The sequence below is a fragment of the Rattus rattus genome, chromosome 1, assembly GCF_011064425.1.
Source record: "Rattus rattus isolate New Zealand chromosome 1, Rrattus_CSIRO_v1, whole genome shotgun sequence".
NCBI lineage: Eukaryota > Metazoa > Chordata > Mammalia > Rodentia > Muridae > Rattus > Rattus rattus.
In genome coordinates this window covers 24,066,225-24,081,239 of record NC_046154.1, presented here as the reverse complement: position 1 = coordinate 24,081,239, position 15,015 = coordinate 24,066,225, and the positions used below count along the sequence as shown (strand labels likewise).

At 43.4% G+C, this 15,015-nt stretch overlaps 1 protein-coding gene across 1 annotated transcript in view; it reads right to left on the bottom strand.

The window, feature by feature from the left end:
• Window positions 1–15,015, bottom strand: part of Cep85 (centrosomal protein 85) — a 48,270-nt gene that overhangs the window by 29,571 nt on the left and 3,684 nt on the right. Inside the window, exon 2 of the mRNA XM_032896498.1 lies at window positions 2,880–2,950. Coding sequence (XP_032752389.1) covers window positions 2,880–2,934 — 55 coding nt within the window. The 5' untranslated portion in view covers window positions 2,935–2,950. The remainder of the gene's footprint in view (window positions 1–2,879; window positions 2,951–15,015) is intronic.

Genomic DNA, 15,015 nt, shown 5'->3' with positions numbered 1-15,015 from the left:
TAACACGTCAAAGAGAATGCTCAGTGGTTAAGAGCACACACTGTCTGGATGAGTATCTAGGTTCAGTTCCCAGCACCTACTTGGGGGGCTCAGAACTACCTGTGACTTCAGCTCTAGGGGGTCCGTCATCCTCGCCTGGCCTGGCTTGACACTTGTACTCATGTGCATATACCCACATCATATACTTAATTTTAAAAAGTCTTTAAAATCTTAGCATTTGGGAATCCAAGTCACGAAGTTGTTCCCAGTTTTGAGTCCAGCCTGGACTCATGGAAAGTTCTTATCTACAAAACAAACAAACAAGCAAGCAAAAAATAAAGCAAATTCTAGAAAGACTTCAATCCAAACTATTTTTGTTTTTAAGATAATGTCACCTATGCCTTCAAACTCTTGATTCTCCTGCCTTGACCCCCAGTTTGGTGCTACAGATGTTACAGATGTGTCTAACCACTGCTGGCTACAGGTGTTACAGATGTGTCTAACCACTGCTGGCTACAGGTGTTACAGATGTGTCTAACCACTGCTGGCTACAGGTGTTACAGGTGTGTCTGACCACTACTGGCTACATGTGTTACAGGTGTGTCTGACCACTACTGGCTTGTTTAAAATCATTCACTTATTTGTTCATGATTTTCTCTCTTTGTAGCTCAGTGGAACAGCTTGCATCTGCAAAGCTCAGGATTCAAAGTTTAGCAACACCAAAAGAAAATAAACCAAACATATTATTTTTCTTTTGAGGTGAGTTCAGGATGTACACATAGCCCAGAGGTGACCTTGAACCTGCAATCCCCCTGTCTCCTAAGAGCTGCAAGTGGGATGCACTATTATGAACAGCTTACAGTTAATTTTTTAAACCACTGTGAATTTCCTAGGTTGTATCTGAAGATCCACATAAATAAACGCACCAGCAGCTACTTATCCTCTGTACAACTTAGGTCCCAAAGTTTAAGTTGAAATTGGAAAATATGGCTCTACAGACTATTTGACCTAGAAGCAGGCAAATGCTCTCTCGCCACAAATCACCTTGTTCTGTCAAGCCTAGAGCATCTGCATGGTCACCATTTTTCTCTCACCTCCTCTTACGCACAGTGCATATCCTTGGTTTCTCCTAAAGGCGCCTTTCTCTAAGGACTCCTACTATTTGAGTTATACTCGATTTGAAAAAAATATGCCTGCTCTATATACACTCCAAGTATTTATTTATATATAGTTTTATAGGTCAGGTTTCTCTGTGTATGCTTGGCTGGCTTGGAACTAGCTCTGTAAACCAGGCTGGTCTTGAACTCAGATTCATCTGCCTTTGCCTCCAAAGTGCTGGGATTAAAATTATACCACCATTCAGTTTATCTGACGTATTGTAATGTGTACTCTGTGAGTTTGTGCCATTTGAGTTACTTATATTACATTTTTGTAGCTAGGTGTAGTGCCAGACACTTAATAGTAATAATTAGCAATAATCATGCCTTGGATAAACCTCATTGGCGCAAAGCTGTGCCAGACACTTATAATCCCAGCACTTGGAAGGTGGAGGCAGAAGGATCAGGATTTCAGGGTCATCCTTGGTTCTGAATGGAGTGTCAGACCAGCCTGGGGTACATATGAGACCCAGTCTTAAGCTTAAAGTCACCAGCAGCATCTTTATGTCAAGGTGTGGTGGCACAGAGTGATTGCCCAAATCTAAGATCACACTGCTCCATAGAGTGAACGCCTGGTCAGTCAGGACCTCAGGACCTCATCATCCTACCATACCAACAACAAAACGCCCTTTGTGTGCGTGTGCTTGTGTTGTTGTAAAGTCCATTATTCATCTGAAAGATATGCTACTCAAGACAACAGAAAAAGGCAGGAAACTCTGTCAGGAATGGCTATCTTGCACAATATTAAAATTATAATTTACCTATAAGATAGTGCATTGCTCATGGCAAATATTCAGTTTACTGAAGGAATCCTGAAGTTATCCAGATGCTTATTCATGATGCCTGCTGTGTGTGAGAAGCAAGCTGGCCAACAAAAAGGCTCAGGGGTAGAAAGAAACACTTGGGCAAACCCTGACAACGTGAGTTTGGTGCCCAGCTCCCACAAGGTGGCAGGAGAAAACAACTCTTGAGAGTTCCTATCTGACTTCCATGGCACCTGCACACACACGCACACAAATAAAAAGGAAGGAAAGAAGAAGGGAGGGAAAGAAAGAAAAGGAAGGAAGGAAGGAAAGAAGGAAAGGAAAGAAAAGAAATGAAGAGATATCAAACTCAAGAAGACAGCACAAAAATGTACCAGGGTCTACCATGAGCCAGGTACTGAGACTCTGAAGTTTAAAAGCACTTGTCTGGGGTTGGGGATTTAGCTCAGTGGTAGAGCGCTTGCCTAGCAAGCGCAAGGCCCTGGGTTTGGTCCCCAGCTCGAAAAAAAAAAAAAAAAAAAAAAAAAGAAGAAGAAGAAAAAAAAAGCACTTGTCTAGTTAAAATTGAATTAAAAATGTCATTTCTTGACAAATATCTCAAAAACATCAAGTTATTTTACTATTCTGATCTGAGATTAGCTTCCTTAACTAAATCCCTCTTGCTATATTTGTGTGTTTAGCATACACAAACTTCATATAGCTAGAGTGTGTATCTACTGGGCTTTCGAAACTTGTAAATCCAAGCTAGAGATAAATGCCCAGCTCTTAGTACAAGAGATGGCAGGCATCCAAGAATTCCAATCTTTGTGGAGTAGCACATGAGTAAAACACAGTGTTTCACGCTGATGTCACTAAGAACTAGGTCTCATAGACATAGACGTTAACCTCTGGATTCCACACGCACAAGACAGCATATTTGCGTGCACACATACACACACACACACATATGCAAATAGAAGAAGTCAAACTGACTACTCACCGGGTGAAGCAGTGTGAGGAGACCTGTCACTTGGGTATTTTTCTTGCATGGCCATCGGTTACCTGAGACAACTGCAGAATGAAAGAGTAACCAGTCAGAATTTTTCAGCTCCTTTGTAAAAATTATTTGTAACTCTGTTCCCATTAGATGGAACTAAAACAAAACAAACCCACCATAATCTTGATGGCATCTGTGTGTGTGTGTGTGTGTGTGTGTGTGTGTGTGTGTGTGTGTGTGTGTATGTGTGTGTGTTGGTGTCCCAATGCTATCCTAATTCCCAGCTTGTACCCATGCTTCTTTCTTACGGACTAGCTACATGTCAACAGTCACATGACTCTCCCAGAGTTTATTTGCTAGAAGGTTTACAGAACTCAAGGATCTTTACATTTACTTACTAGTTCAGATCAGGTGTGATGGAATGCATCTATAATTCCTGCACTCAAGAGGCAGAGGCAAGGGCTGGAGAGATGGCTCAGTGGTTAAGAGCATTGACTGCTCTTTTTAGAGGTCTTGAGATCAAATCCCAGCAACCACATGGTGGCTCACAACCATCTGTAATGGGATCTGTGCCCTCTTCTGGTGTGTCTGAAGACAGTAACAGTGTGCTCATATACAATAAATAAATAAATCTTTAAAAGACAAAAAACAAAAAAGAGGCAGAGGCAGGAGAATTACTACAAATTCAGGGCCAGCCTAATTTACATAATGAATTCCAGGTCAGCCAGAACTATATACCGTCTTTAGAAAAATAAATTATGGTCTCATTATAAAGATATTACAGCCAGGTGTGGTACTGCATACCTATAATCTTACATTTGGAAGCTAAGGCAAAATTACCGAGAATCTGTGCAACACAATGAGGCTGCCTCAAACAACACAAAAACAGAAAACGAGAGAACCAGAGGCTATTACGAGGGACACAGGTAAAGAGATGCATAGACCAATGGCAAATAAGGGCTGCAGAGCTTCAAAGAGAACACAGTCCCTTGAGTTTGCTAGTGATGGAGAAGCTAGAGATGACAAACTGATGTTAAAAGGATTTACAAATAGTCCTGGTTGGGAAATATAAGTCACACAAAAGTGGACTTTAGCTAAAGGAGTGCTGCCCCAGTGTGACTGGAAGGTATAAGCAGCATGCTCACCACATTCCCTAGGGACTGGAGGAAGCTAAGAAAAGTAGGGCTTTCCTTCTAATAGTTTAGGGTTACTGAGGATGTTCATAAAGACCTGTAAAGATTTGCTCACTGAGACTGCTCCCCACTAAGCTCTACTGCCATCAAAAAGAGTAGAATTCTGACAGGCAGGCAGAATAACCCTGGTCAATAGTCCCCACCCGACCCCTGACCCCCAAAAAGAACTGTAAAAACTACCTAGGGGCTATCAGCCAACAAACACTTATTAGCATATGAAAAGATACAATCATTTTGAAGATTTTTAGGCTATTTTATTAGTATACAACAAGCAAGAGAACAAATAACTACCTTACAATAGCATACTCATGTTTTACACTGCTGGAGCGCCTGCTTAGCGCACTGTTCTAGAGGACACGTTTGTTCCCAGCAGTCCCTGGTGGCTCACAACTACCTGTAACTTTAGGAATTCAACACTCTCTTTCTGGTCGATGGTGGCAGGCAATAGGCACACATATGGCACACAAAAAACTAGACAAAGCACCTATACATAAACATCTTTAATCCCAGCATGAGGAGGCAGAGGTAGAGGCATCTCTGTGAGTTCGAGGCCAGTCTGGTGTATAGAGAGTTCCAGGACCACCAAGGCTACAGAGATCTTGTCTCAAAAACCAAAAAAACCACCACCAACAAAAACAAAACAAAACAAAAAAAAGCAAATATGGGACATGGTGATACATGTAGTCCCAACTACTCAAGAGGCTGAGATAGAAAAACTGTTGGATACTACAAAAAGCTCAAGAAATACATAACCTGGGAAATACATAACAAGATCATATCTCAAAAAATAAACCAAAGGGGCTCAGTGGTTAAGTCAGTGTCCTATTCTTGCAGAAGACCTGAGTTCAGTTTTAGGCACCCATGTCAGGCAGATCGTAGCACCTGTACCTCCAGCTCCAGGAGATCCAATGCCCTCTTCTGGACTTCACGGGCACCTGCACTCATCTCACATGCACACACCACAACATATACATAGAATTCAATTTTAAAAAAGAATTGGCTAGGTGGGAGTGGCTCACGCCTTTGATCCTAGCATACAGGAAGCAGAGGCAGGTGAACCTCAGAGTTTGGGCAAGCCTAGTCTACAGAATGAATTCCAGAACAATCAGGGCTACACAGAGAAGAAACCTTGTCTCAAAAAAACCAAATAAATAAATAAATAAATAAATAAATACTAACATTTATCGTATGTGTGCACAACAGTGCACCTGTGGAAGCAAGAGACAAACTTTCAGCATCAGTTCTGTATGTCTGCCACGTGCAGACTGAGGATCACACCTGGGATGTTGGGCATGAGACAAGGGCCTTTACATGCTAGTCACCTCGTCCAATCTGTGTTGGCCAGAGGTAGTTATCTAGTGTTTTCTACCACAGTTTCTGAGGTAGTGTCTCTTACTAAAGAGAAGTACACTGACTCAGCTGGACTGGCCTACCATACTACCCCTTTCCGCCGATGTACTGGGGTTACAGATGCATACTGCTGAGCCCACTGGATTCCGAATCCAGTTCCTCATGATTCTGCAGCCAGCTCCCCAGTTCCCAGGCAGTTTTCAAAGCACTGATAAGTAAAACCTGGGCGTCGGGCGTAAAACAGTTTCACTTATGCCAGGTTGGCCTCAACCTCACCAGGTAACTAAAAATAACTCTGAACTTGTTATCTTCGTCCCTCTAATTCCTGACTGCAGAGACAGCAGACCAAAGAAAGAATGTTTAAATTTACAAATTATTCATACTATGATTATCATTCTGATGTGTTATGTGTGCCATACTGCACGTGTGGAAGATAAGGTAGCTGGGATGGTTTGTATACGCCTGGTTCAGGGAGTGGCACTATTATGAGGTGGGGCCTTGTTGGAGTAGGTGTGATCTCATTGGAGGAAATGTGTCACTGTGGCCAGGGGCTTTAAGACCCTCACCCTCGCTCCCTGGAAGCCAGTCTTCTCTTGTTTGCCTTCAGAATAAGATGTAGACTTTTCAGCTCCTCTTATACCGTGCCTGCCTGGATGCTGCAATTTGGGAGACACAGGTTAAGACTGTTCTAGGCTCTTGTCTTTAACCACAGTATTCAGGGGGCAGAAGCAAGGGGATCTCTTTGAGTTTGAGGCCAACTGGTCTATAGAGCGAGCTCAAGATAGCCAGGAATCCCCTGTCTGGAAACACACACACACACACACACACACACACACACACACACACACACACACACACACAATTCTGGGCTACATGAGACCCTATCCCAGAAAAACCAAAGGAAGGAGGGATGCAAAGAGAGGAAGATGAAGTCAACTGTCAGTGCTAACAAGGAGACAGCATTGTAGCCAGCAGTGAGTGGACTTTCTCCTTTACAAGGCCCTTCACTCTGGCTACGTTGCACTAAGTGAAGCTCGAGACAGCTACACATAGGAAAAGCACTGTACACATGCAGGCTATGGGTACGGGCCTCTCAAGACCTCATTAAGGTGTATTTACACCAGCTATGTATGACGTTGTGGCTAAGTTCTTATGTTCAAACAATGTAATTTAATGTTACCATTAAGCAAAGTCTAAGATTACAGTAAGAATATGTTAACTAATTTAGTTATTTTTCTAATTGTCTTTTGTAAGATCGTGTCAAGAGGTGCACTGTTTAGATTTGTTTAGATTTGCACTAATATGGTAGACTCAAGTCTACAAACAAACCAGCCCTAAGTATACAATGATCTGTTGTTTTTAATGCCACTGTTTGAGATGTCCTTAGGAAAATAAACAAAAATGGGTGGGGGGGGACAACAGGAATTCAGAAACTCTGAATTTATGAGTGCCCAAAATAATTTGAGACAATTCACAGGATATAATTCTTAGAGGTGAAATTCAATTTTGAAAGGGAAAAAAGGTGGTTATGGTACTAATTAATGTACTTTACTGATCTCTACGGCGCTATCTTAGCAACAACACCCAAGGGGTCAACTCACTTTGTGTACTAACATAATGGAACCACACTCTAAAACCACTCTTCTTTCAATAAAGTATCAACTTAGCACCCAGGCAGCAGAAACAGGAAGACTGAAAAGCCAGGTTAGCCTGAGTCACACAGTGAGCCTCCCAAACAAACCAGCTGGAGAGATGATGGGTCAGTGGGTAAGAGCACTGGTTGCTCTTTTAGGGACCTAGGTTGGATCCCAGTACCCACATAGTACCTCAAAACAACCAGTTTTAACTCCAGTGTCAGATGATTTGACATCCTCTTCTAGACTCTTTGGGCACTGCATGCATATTGTGTGCAGACATGCATGCAGGCAAAACATCCATAAAAATAAAGGCCAAAACCCCTTAAAAATAACAACAACAAAATCTTCAACTTATAGCTACTTATAATCAATTTATAGCTAGCCATTCAACTGATGGCCAGTGAGTTGATGACACAGCATAATCACCCACGCATTAGTGATGCTTCCTGTCAGCACCAAATCCACCTTCATTGGTCTCTTCTTTTGCCCTTTTCTTTCCTTTTTTTTGGACAAAGGGTCTTACTATGTAGTTCAGGCTGACTTTGGACTTTTAATTGTCCCTCTTGGCTCCCCAATCCTAATACTGGGTACAAAATAACAATTTTATTTTGTTATTCTTTAAAAAAGAACCAAGCCTAGGAAGGGCAAGGGCCTGGGTTCGGTCCCCACCCCGGGAAAAAAAAAAAAAAAAAAAAAAGAAGAACCAAACAGAAACCACAGTAGATCTTAAGTTATTTTCAAATTCTGAACGAAGTGGCAAAAGAACTCCCAGAGACCCCTAAAACTGGTATTAGGAACCCAGTGTTCCTTCTGTACAATGGTCCTCCTGTATCCATTTACAACTAATTCCAGGGATGCCTCAGGCAGTAAAATTCAGATGCCCAGGTTCTTCATATGGTACAGCACTTGCATGTAACAGCTGTCCATACTGACCTGTACATTTTAAATAATCATCTCTAGAGACTAGGTAATAACAAACCACTGCTAACTACTGAGAAAGCTAAGGCACAAAGAATCCCTATGAATGTCCTTAACATTATTTACAAACAGTAAATAATTATATATCCAAAAGTACAGACAATACTAAGTCCATTAAACAGACAGGATGGATAACTGTGGTATAACTGTAAAACTGGCTATCATTTGGCTACAAAAGGAATGAAGTGAACTAGAAAGCTTAGCTGGCTAAGTGCTTGGCTGCAATCACCTGAGGCACCTGAGTTCAAATCCTCTGAACCCATGCAAAAGCTGACTCATGCCTGTAATCCTAGTGCTAAGGAAGCACTGACATGAGGATCCCAAGGGCTTGCTGGCCAGGCAGTCTAGCCAAACCAGAGAACTAGAGCTCCTGGAAGAAGGGGAGGAAGGACAGAAGAAACCAGAGGGTTTAGGGATATCACAAGAACACAGCCCACAGAATCAACTGTCCAGAACTCATGAAGGCTCGCAGAGATCAGGGAGCCTATAGGGGTCTGACCTATGTCCTCTGCATATATGCTATGGCTGAGTAGCTTGGTGTTCTTGTTGGGTTCCTAAGAGGGAATGGGGGCTGTTCCTGACTCTTCTGTCTATGTATGAGACACTATTCCTCCTACTCAGTTGCCTCTCCAGCTTTGATGTGTCTGGTCTTACCATAACTTGTTACACCATGTTTGGTTGATATCCTTGGAAGGCCGGCTCTTGTTTGAGGGGAGGCATTGGATTGGGAGCGGGGAGAGAAGGAAGGTGCTGGGGAGAGACTTGGGGGAAGCAGGTGGGGAAAACTGCAGTTGGGATGTAATATCTGAGAGAAGAATAAAACAGTTTTAACAAGGTAGAGACTGATAGAGGAAGATACCTATCATCAACCTTTAACTTCCATGTTCATGTATCCATGTACCAACATATATGAATACAAATATGTTGTACATATGAATATACATCCCACACATATGTATGAAATAGGATTGATAGGACAATACAATGCTTACTGTACAAGAATGAGGACCTATGTTCCATCCCCAGCACCTACATAAAAACCTAGACATGGTGACACATGCCTATAATCCCGCACTGGAGAGGTAGGGACAGAATGAATGACCCCTGTAGCTTACTGGCCAGCTACCCAGACCTCATCAAGGAGCCTCAGGTCCCACTGAAAGTCCGTCTCAACGAGCGGTTAACTCCTGAGTTAATGTCTGAGGCTGATTAATGGCCCCTAACCTGCACACATGACCTAAACAACATCATGCTAAGTGAAGCCAAACACCAACAGCCACATGTTGCATGGTCTCAGGCATATGAAATGTCTAGAACAGCTAGACAGAACAGAACAAGAGCTGAGCAAGCAGGGAATAGAGAGTAACTGCTAATACATATAATCTTTCTTTTCAGGGTGATCAAATGTTTATGGGTTAGAATCTACAGTGGAACATATTAAAAGCCAATGAATTTGTTAGTGTATGCAATCAAAGTCCTCTCAAAAACTATAATGTTTATATAAAACAAATGCTAATTGTATTTCAGGGTTTTGTTTTTTTCTTTGGGGTCTATGCAAATCAGGCTAACTTCAAACTGGCAGTGATCCTTCAGTCTCTGTCTTCTGAACCATCCTCCAGAGCAGTGGTTCTCAACCTTCTTAATGTTATGACCTGTAACCCTTTAATACGCTCATGTTGTGGTGATCCCCAACCATAAGATTATTTTATTGTTACTTCATAACTATAATTTTGCTACTATTATGAATCACAATGAAAATATGTGTTATATACCCAGTGAAAGAGTCATTCAATCCCCCCCCAAAAAAGGGGTTGTGGTCCACAGGTTGAGAACTACTGAGGAGCACTGAAGGGGGAGACAAGAGGCTGATTACTGGCACGCACAACAATCTCTGCTCCTGTCCCCATGTTGTTCTGTTCTGAGACATGTTGTTCTGTTCTGAGACATGTCTTACGCAGCTCTAGCTAGAAATCCACATGTGGTAGAAGCTGGCCTGCCTCTATCTCTGGGCTTAGAGGCTTGGGTTATCATGTTGCTTTGTATTTCAAGGGGATTTTTTTGTTTGGTTGGTTGGTTGGTTTTAAGTATCCCTATTGGATGTCCTTGTTTGTGACAGCAGCCAGGGACCATGTGGATGTCCAGCAGCTATGTATAACTGTTCCCACCCCTCACTGGATGCAATGCTCTGGTGAACTTGCCCCATCTCTCACTAGTAGCAGCACTCAGGACAGCGGGTCCTGCTACTCATCGGCTGTGAGGTCGCTCAGGCACAGAGGTGACTTTCACCCTTTCCACCACCACCACTCATGGGTCACAGGGTCATGAACTCAGGAGGGCTAGCCCTACTACTCCCTCTGTACAACTCAGGAGAACAGGCCCTGTACCTTGCCTGGACAGCAAATCAGAGCTGACCCTGGTGGCAGGGGCACAGGTGAGCAAGAGCTGGCCTGGTCACACATCTGCCACATCTGTCCCCTCTTTGCCCCTTACTTCCTATGGCAGTCAGGAAAGCTGGTCCCAGGGTCATTAGATTGGGTAAGTTGACCCTGCCCCTTGCTGCCTGCAGCACTCAGGGGAACAAGTTTTTCACCTCACTTCAGCAGCACAGTAATGCTGACCCTGATAAGGGGAGCAGGTGAGCCAGCCCCAGCCCTAGTTTAGTATAAGGTGGTGTGGTTGATGACCTCACCACCCACCTCACCTCCTACAGCAGTCAGGAGAACTGGCTCTGGGGTGATGAGAGCTGGTGAGCTGGCCCTGCCCCCTGACAGCTGCAGTACTCAGGAGAGCAAATCCTGCACCTTATCTGGGCAACATAGTAAAGATGGCCCTGGTGGAGGGGGCACAGGTAAGCCAGCCCCAAGAGTGCAAGAGAGCTGGCCCAGCCACTCCTCTGCTCCAAGGTAGCCTGGGTGGGGAGAGGGAATGCTCTCTGTTCCCTCACCCCCTCATCCCCAGAGGCAGTCAGGGAGAGGTCATGAGAGCCAGAGAGCTGGCCCTGTACATCAACAGCAGTAGTACTCAGGAGAGTGGGCCCTGCGTCTCACCTGGGCTGGATTGAGGGGAAGTAGATGAGCCAGCCTTAAGGACAGACGCTCCCTGATTCATCTGTTATGAAGTGGTATAGGTGTGTAGTGATGCCCCACCCCACCCCGTACCCCTCACCATCTGCAACAGTTAGGAAAAACTGGTCCTGGGGTCATAAAAGGGAGAGCTGACCCTGCCTCCTGCTGATGGTGACATTGGATGGCCTAACCAAAGCAGTGCTGTAGAACTCGCCCTGGTGGTGTGGAGAAGGGAGAGCCAGGGGGCTGACCAGCTCAGCTACCAGCCAGGCCCAGATCCAGGGCACTGAGTTGGCCCATCCCAAAATCTGTATCATCTGTGAATGATTGGGTTTAGAGAAAGGGCCACTCCCACTGATCCAAAGCTGCAGGATCTCCATGACACAGGGCAACAACAGGATAACAGGGAGGAGTCCCAGTGAGGATCCGATATTTATGGTGTCACAGAAGCCAGAGATCTTGAACCAGACCAATGACTCACTGCAATGAACATTTGCTAGTAAAAATGTGGACAGAGGGGGTTGGGGATTTAGCTCAGTGGTAGAGCACTTGCCTAGCAAGCGCAAGGCCCTGGGTTCGGTCCCCAGCTCCGAAAAAAAAGAAAAGAAAAAAAAAAATGTGGACAGAGGGACACGTGGTGGGACACACTGTGACACACTACAGCTTCCACGATGAGATGTTTTCTTTGCTTTGGGTCTGTTGTTTGTTTGCTTGTATGTGTTATTTGGAGGAGTTTCAAGGATGAAGATGGATACGAGGGGATGGGGAGATGAGTAGGACTGGGTGCATGGTGTGAAACTCACAAATAATCAATGCAAAGTTTAAAAATAAAATAAATATGTGAATAAATTTTTAAAAAGTATCCCCATTAAGAATAAACCATAGGGGTTGGGGATTTAGCTCAGTGGTAGAGCACTTGCCTAGCAAGCGCAAGGCCCTGGGTTCGGTCCCCAGCTCCGAAAAAAAGAAAAAAAAAAAAAAAAAAAAAAGAATAAACCATAAACTATTCTAGATTTTTTCTTAGTAAGCTTAGAATCGGATAATCAATAAAATTTTTTTAGGCTGAACATAGTGTACACTGTAAACCCAGCTCTTTGGATGTTACCCAGGGGATCTTCAGTCTGGACTACTCAGTGAGAATCTGCCCTAAAACATCAAATCAGGACTAAAGAGATGGGTCAACAGCTACCTACTGCTCAAAGTTCATTTCTCAGGGCCCATGTCAGGCAGCTCACAATTGCCTGTAACTCCAGCTTCAAAGGATCCAAGACCCTCTTCTGATCTCTTCAGGAATTTCACAAATGTGTGCTTGTGTGTAAATCTAAAAAACAACACACCAAACCAAGAAAAAGTCTAGGACAGGAGCTCATCTCTCAGTGCTCCTATACACGGAGACGGCAGAGACAAAAGAGCCCCTAGTGACTTGTGGGCCAGTTAGCCTGGTGTGTGCAGCAACAAACAACAAAGACCTCGTCCCAAACAAGTTAAAAACAAGGACTGTTGCCTGATGCCATTCTGTCACCTCTACACAAATGTCAGGGCACAAGGATGCCCACAGTCACACTAACAAACACGCATACCACATAAAATATAATAAATTTTAAAATATTAAAAAAAAAAATTTTCTGGGACCAGGTGGTAGTAGTGCCGTCTTTAATCGCAGAACTCAGGAGGCAGAGGCAGGCAGATCTCTACGAGTTCAAGGCCAGCCTGGTCTACATAGTAAGTTCCAGAACAGCCAGGACTACATAGAGAACCCTGTCTCAAAAAATCAAAACAACAAAAAAAGATTTTTAGCGGGCTGGAGAGATGGCTCAGTGGTTAAGAGCACCCGACCACTCTTCCAGAGGTCCTGAGTTCAATTCCCAGCAACCACATGGTGGCTCACAACCATCTGTAAAGAGATCCGATGCCCTCTTCTGGTGTGTCTGAAGACAGCTACAGTGTACTTATATATAATAAATGAATAAATCTTTTAAAAAAAATTTTTAGCACTCAGTGAAGGCTATAGACTCTAAAATATGCAAAACAACAACAACAACAAAAACCCAATACAAACAATCAACTCCACAGCTAAAGAAATACAACTGAATGCAGACAGGAAGGGGATAAAAGCCCCTAACAGAATTGGTAACTAAATTAAAAGTGAATACACTACAAAAAATGTCCACTCACATAAAAAATGTGACATGTATGTAAAACTTCCTATTAAACCCTGTAGTAAATAAATCATGTGTCATGTTTAATATTCATATCAATTCTGAGTCAGTTACTATTCCCATCCTCCTTTTCCAGATGAGAAAATAAAGGCTTAGACTAAGGGGCTGGGAAGACAGCTGGGTAGTTAAGATGCTCACACATAAGCACGAGAACAAGAGCACAGACACCCAGAACCCCAATAAACGCTGAGTGGGAGTGGGAGCTTATCTGTAATTCCAGCGTCAGAAGGCAGAGATAGGGGATCCCAAGAGCAAGCTGGCTCACAAAACTATATTGGCAAGCTCTGGGTTTGAGATGAGATCCCACCACAATGAACAAGAAACCGATGATTATTACCGCCATCAACCTGACCTGTGTACTTGAGTGTGCATGTGTGTATGTATGGACACTCAGGTTCTCGGGCCTGGCAGCAAACACCTTTATCTACTGAGTCACTCTAAAGGCCCAACACACATTATGTTTATTCATTTTGTTTTTCTCTGTGTAACCCCTGGCTGTCCTTTAACTTGGAGACCAGCCTGCCTCTGCCTCTCTAGAGCAGAGGTTAAAGGTGTGTGCCATTACTGACCGGCTTCAGCATACAACTTCTTAAACTCCGGCTTGATAGGGTAAACAATGCAAAGCCGAGATTGTGAAAAATCGAGGAATAGTAAAAGATACTTGAATACAACAGCCAATTATCAATTCAAAACCAAACATAACAAATGCAACATGTTTCTGGCTCACCTGTTCGGTATTTCCTGATTTCACTGCAGCCTTGGTTCTGAATATGCAACATGAACTCTACACTGTGCATGCCATCAAGCTATGCAATACCAAACACGGCCTCAAACACCTTGGCTCAGCTTTGAGGCCATTGCAGGTCAGGAACTGGACTGTGCGTTCAAAGTTTTCTCCTCTTATGAAACATACTCTTATTTTAGTTGTTTTTTTTGTTTTTTGTTTTTTCTTTTTTTTCCGGAGCTGGGGACCGAACCCAGGGCCTTTCGCTTGCTAGGCAAGTGCTCTACCACTGAGCTAAATCCCCAACCCCCATACTCTTATTTTAATATTCTCCTACTATCTTTTTTTAAGCCATCAAAACAGTCTGTGCTTGAAGTGGTGTGTGCCTGTAATCTGCAACACTAGAGAAGTGGAGATAAGACGACCAGAAGTTTGCTTTCTAGTGAGGTCGAGGCTAACCTGGGATACATGAGACCCTGTCTCAAAAAGACAAACAACAGACAGTAACAAAAAACCCACAAGGAAGAAGTCATGAAGTCATGGCAGGATATACCTTTAATTCCGGCACCTGGTGGACGCAAAAGGATCTCTGCACAGCAATTTCCAGGCTAGCCAGGGCTACAGTGACATCTCAAAAAAAGAAAGAAAAAAAAAAACAAAAACAAAAAAAAACAAGACAGAAACAAAACAAAGCAAAAGTCTAGGGATGTACCTCAGATGGTGGAGTGCTTCTCTAGTACATACACCTTTTCTGACCTGGATCTGCAGTACCACAAAACTGAGCAAGGTAACATACACCTCTAGTTGTAGCATGGACACCAGAGATTCAAAGTTTTCCTTAGCCTTATAGCATATGTATGGTGTCCAAATGCATGACTTGGAAAACTGCTGTTTGACAGGCTAATGAGATGGCTCAGCAGATTAAATGACTTGCCACAGGCCTGACAATCTGAGATCCTACGGTATAAGGAAA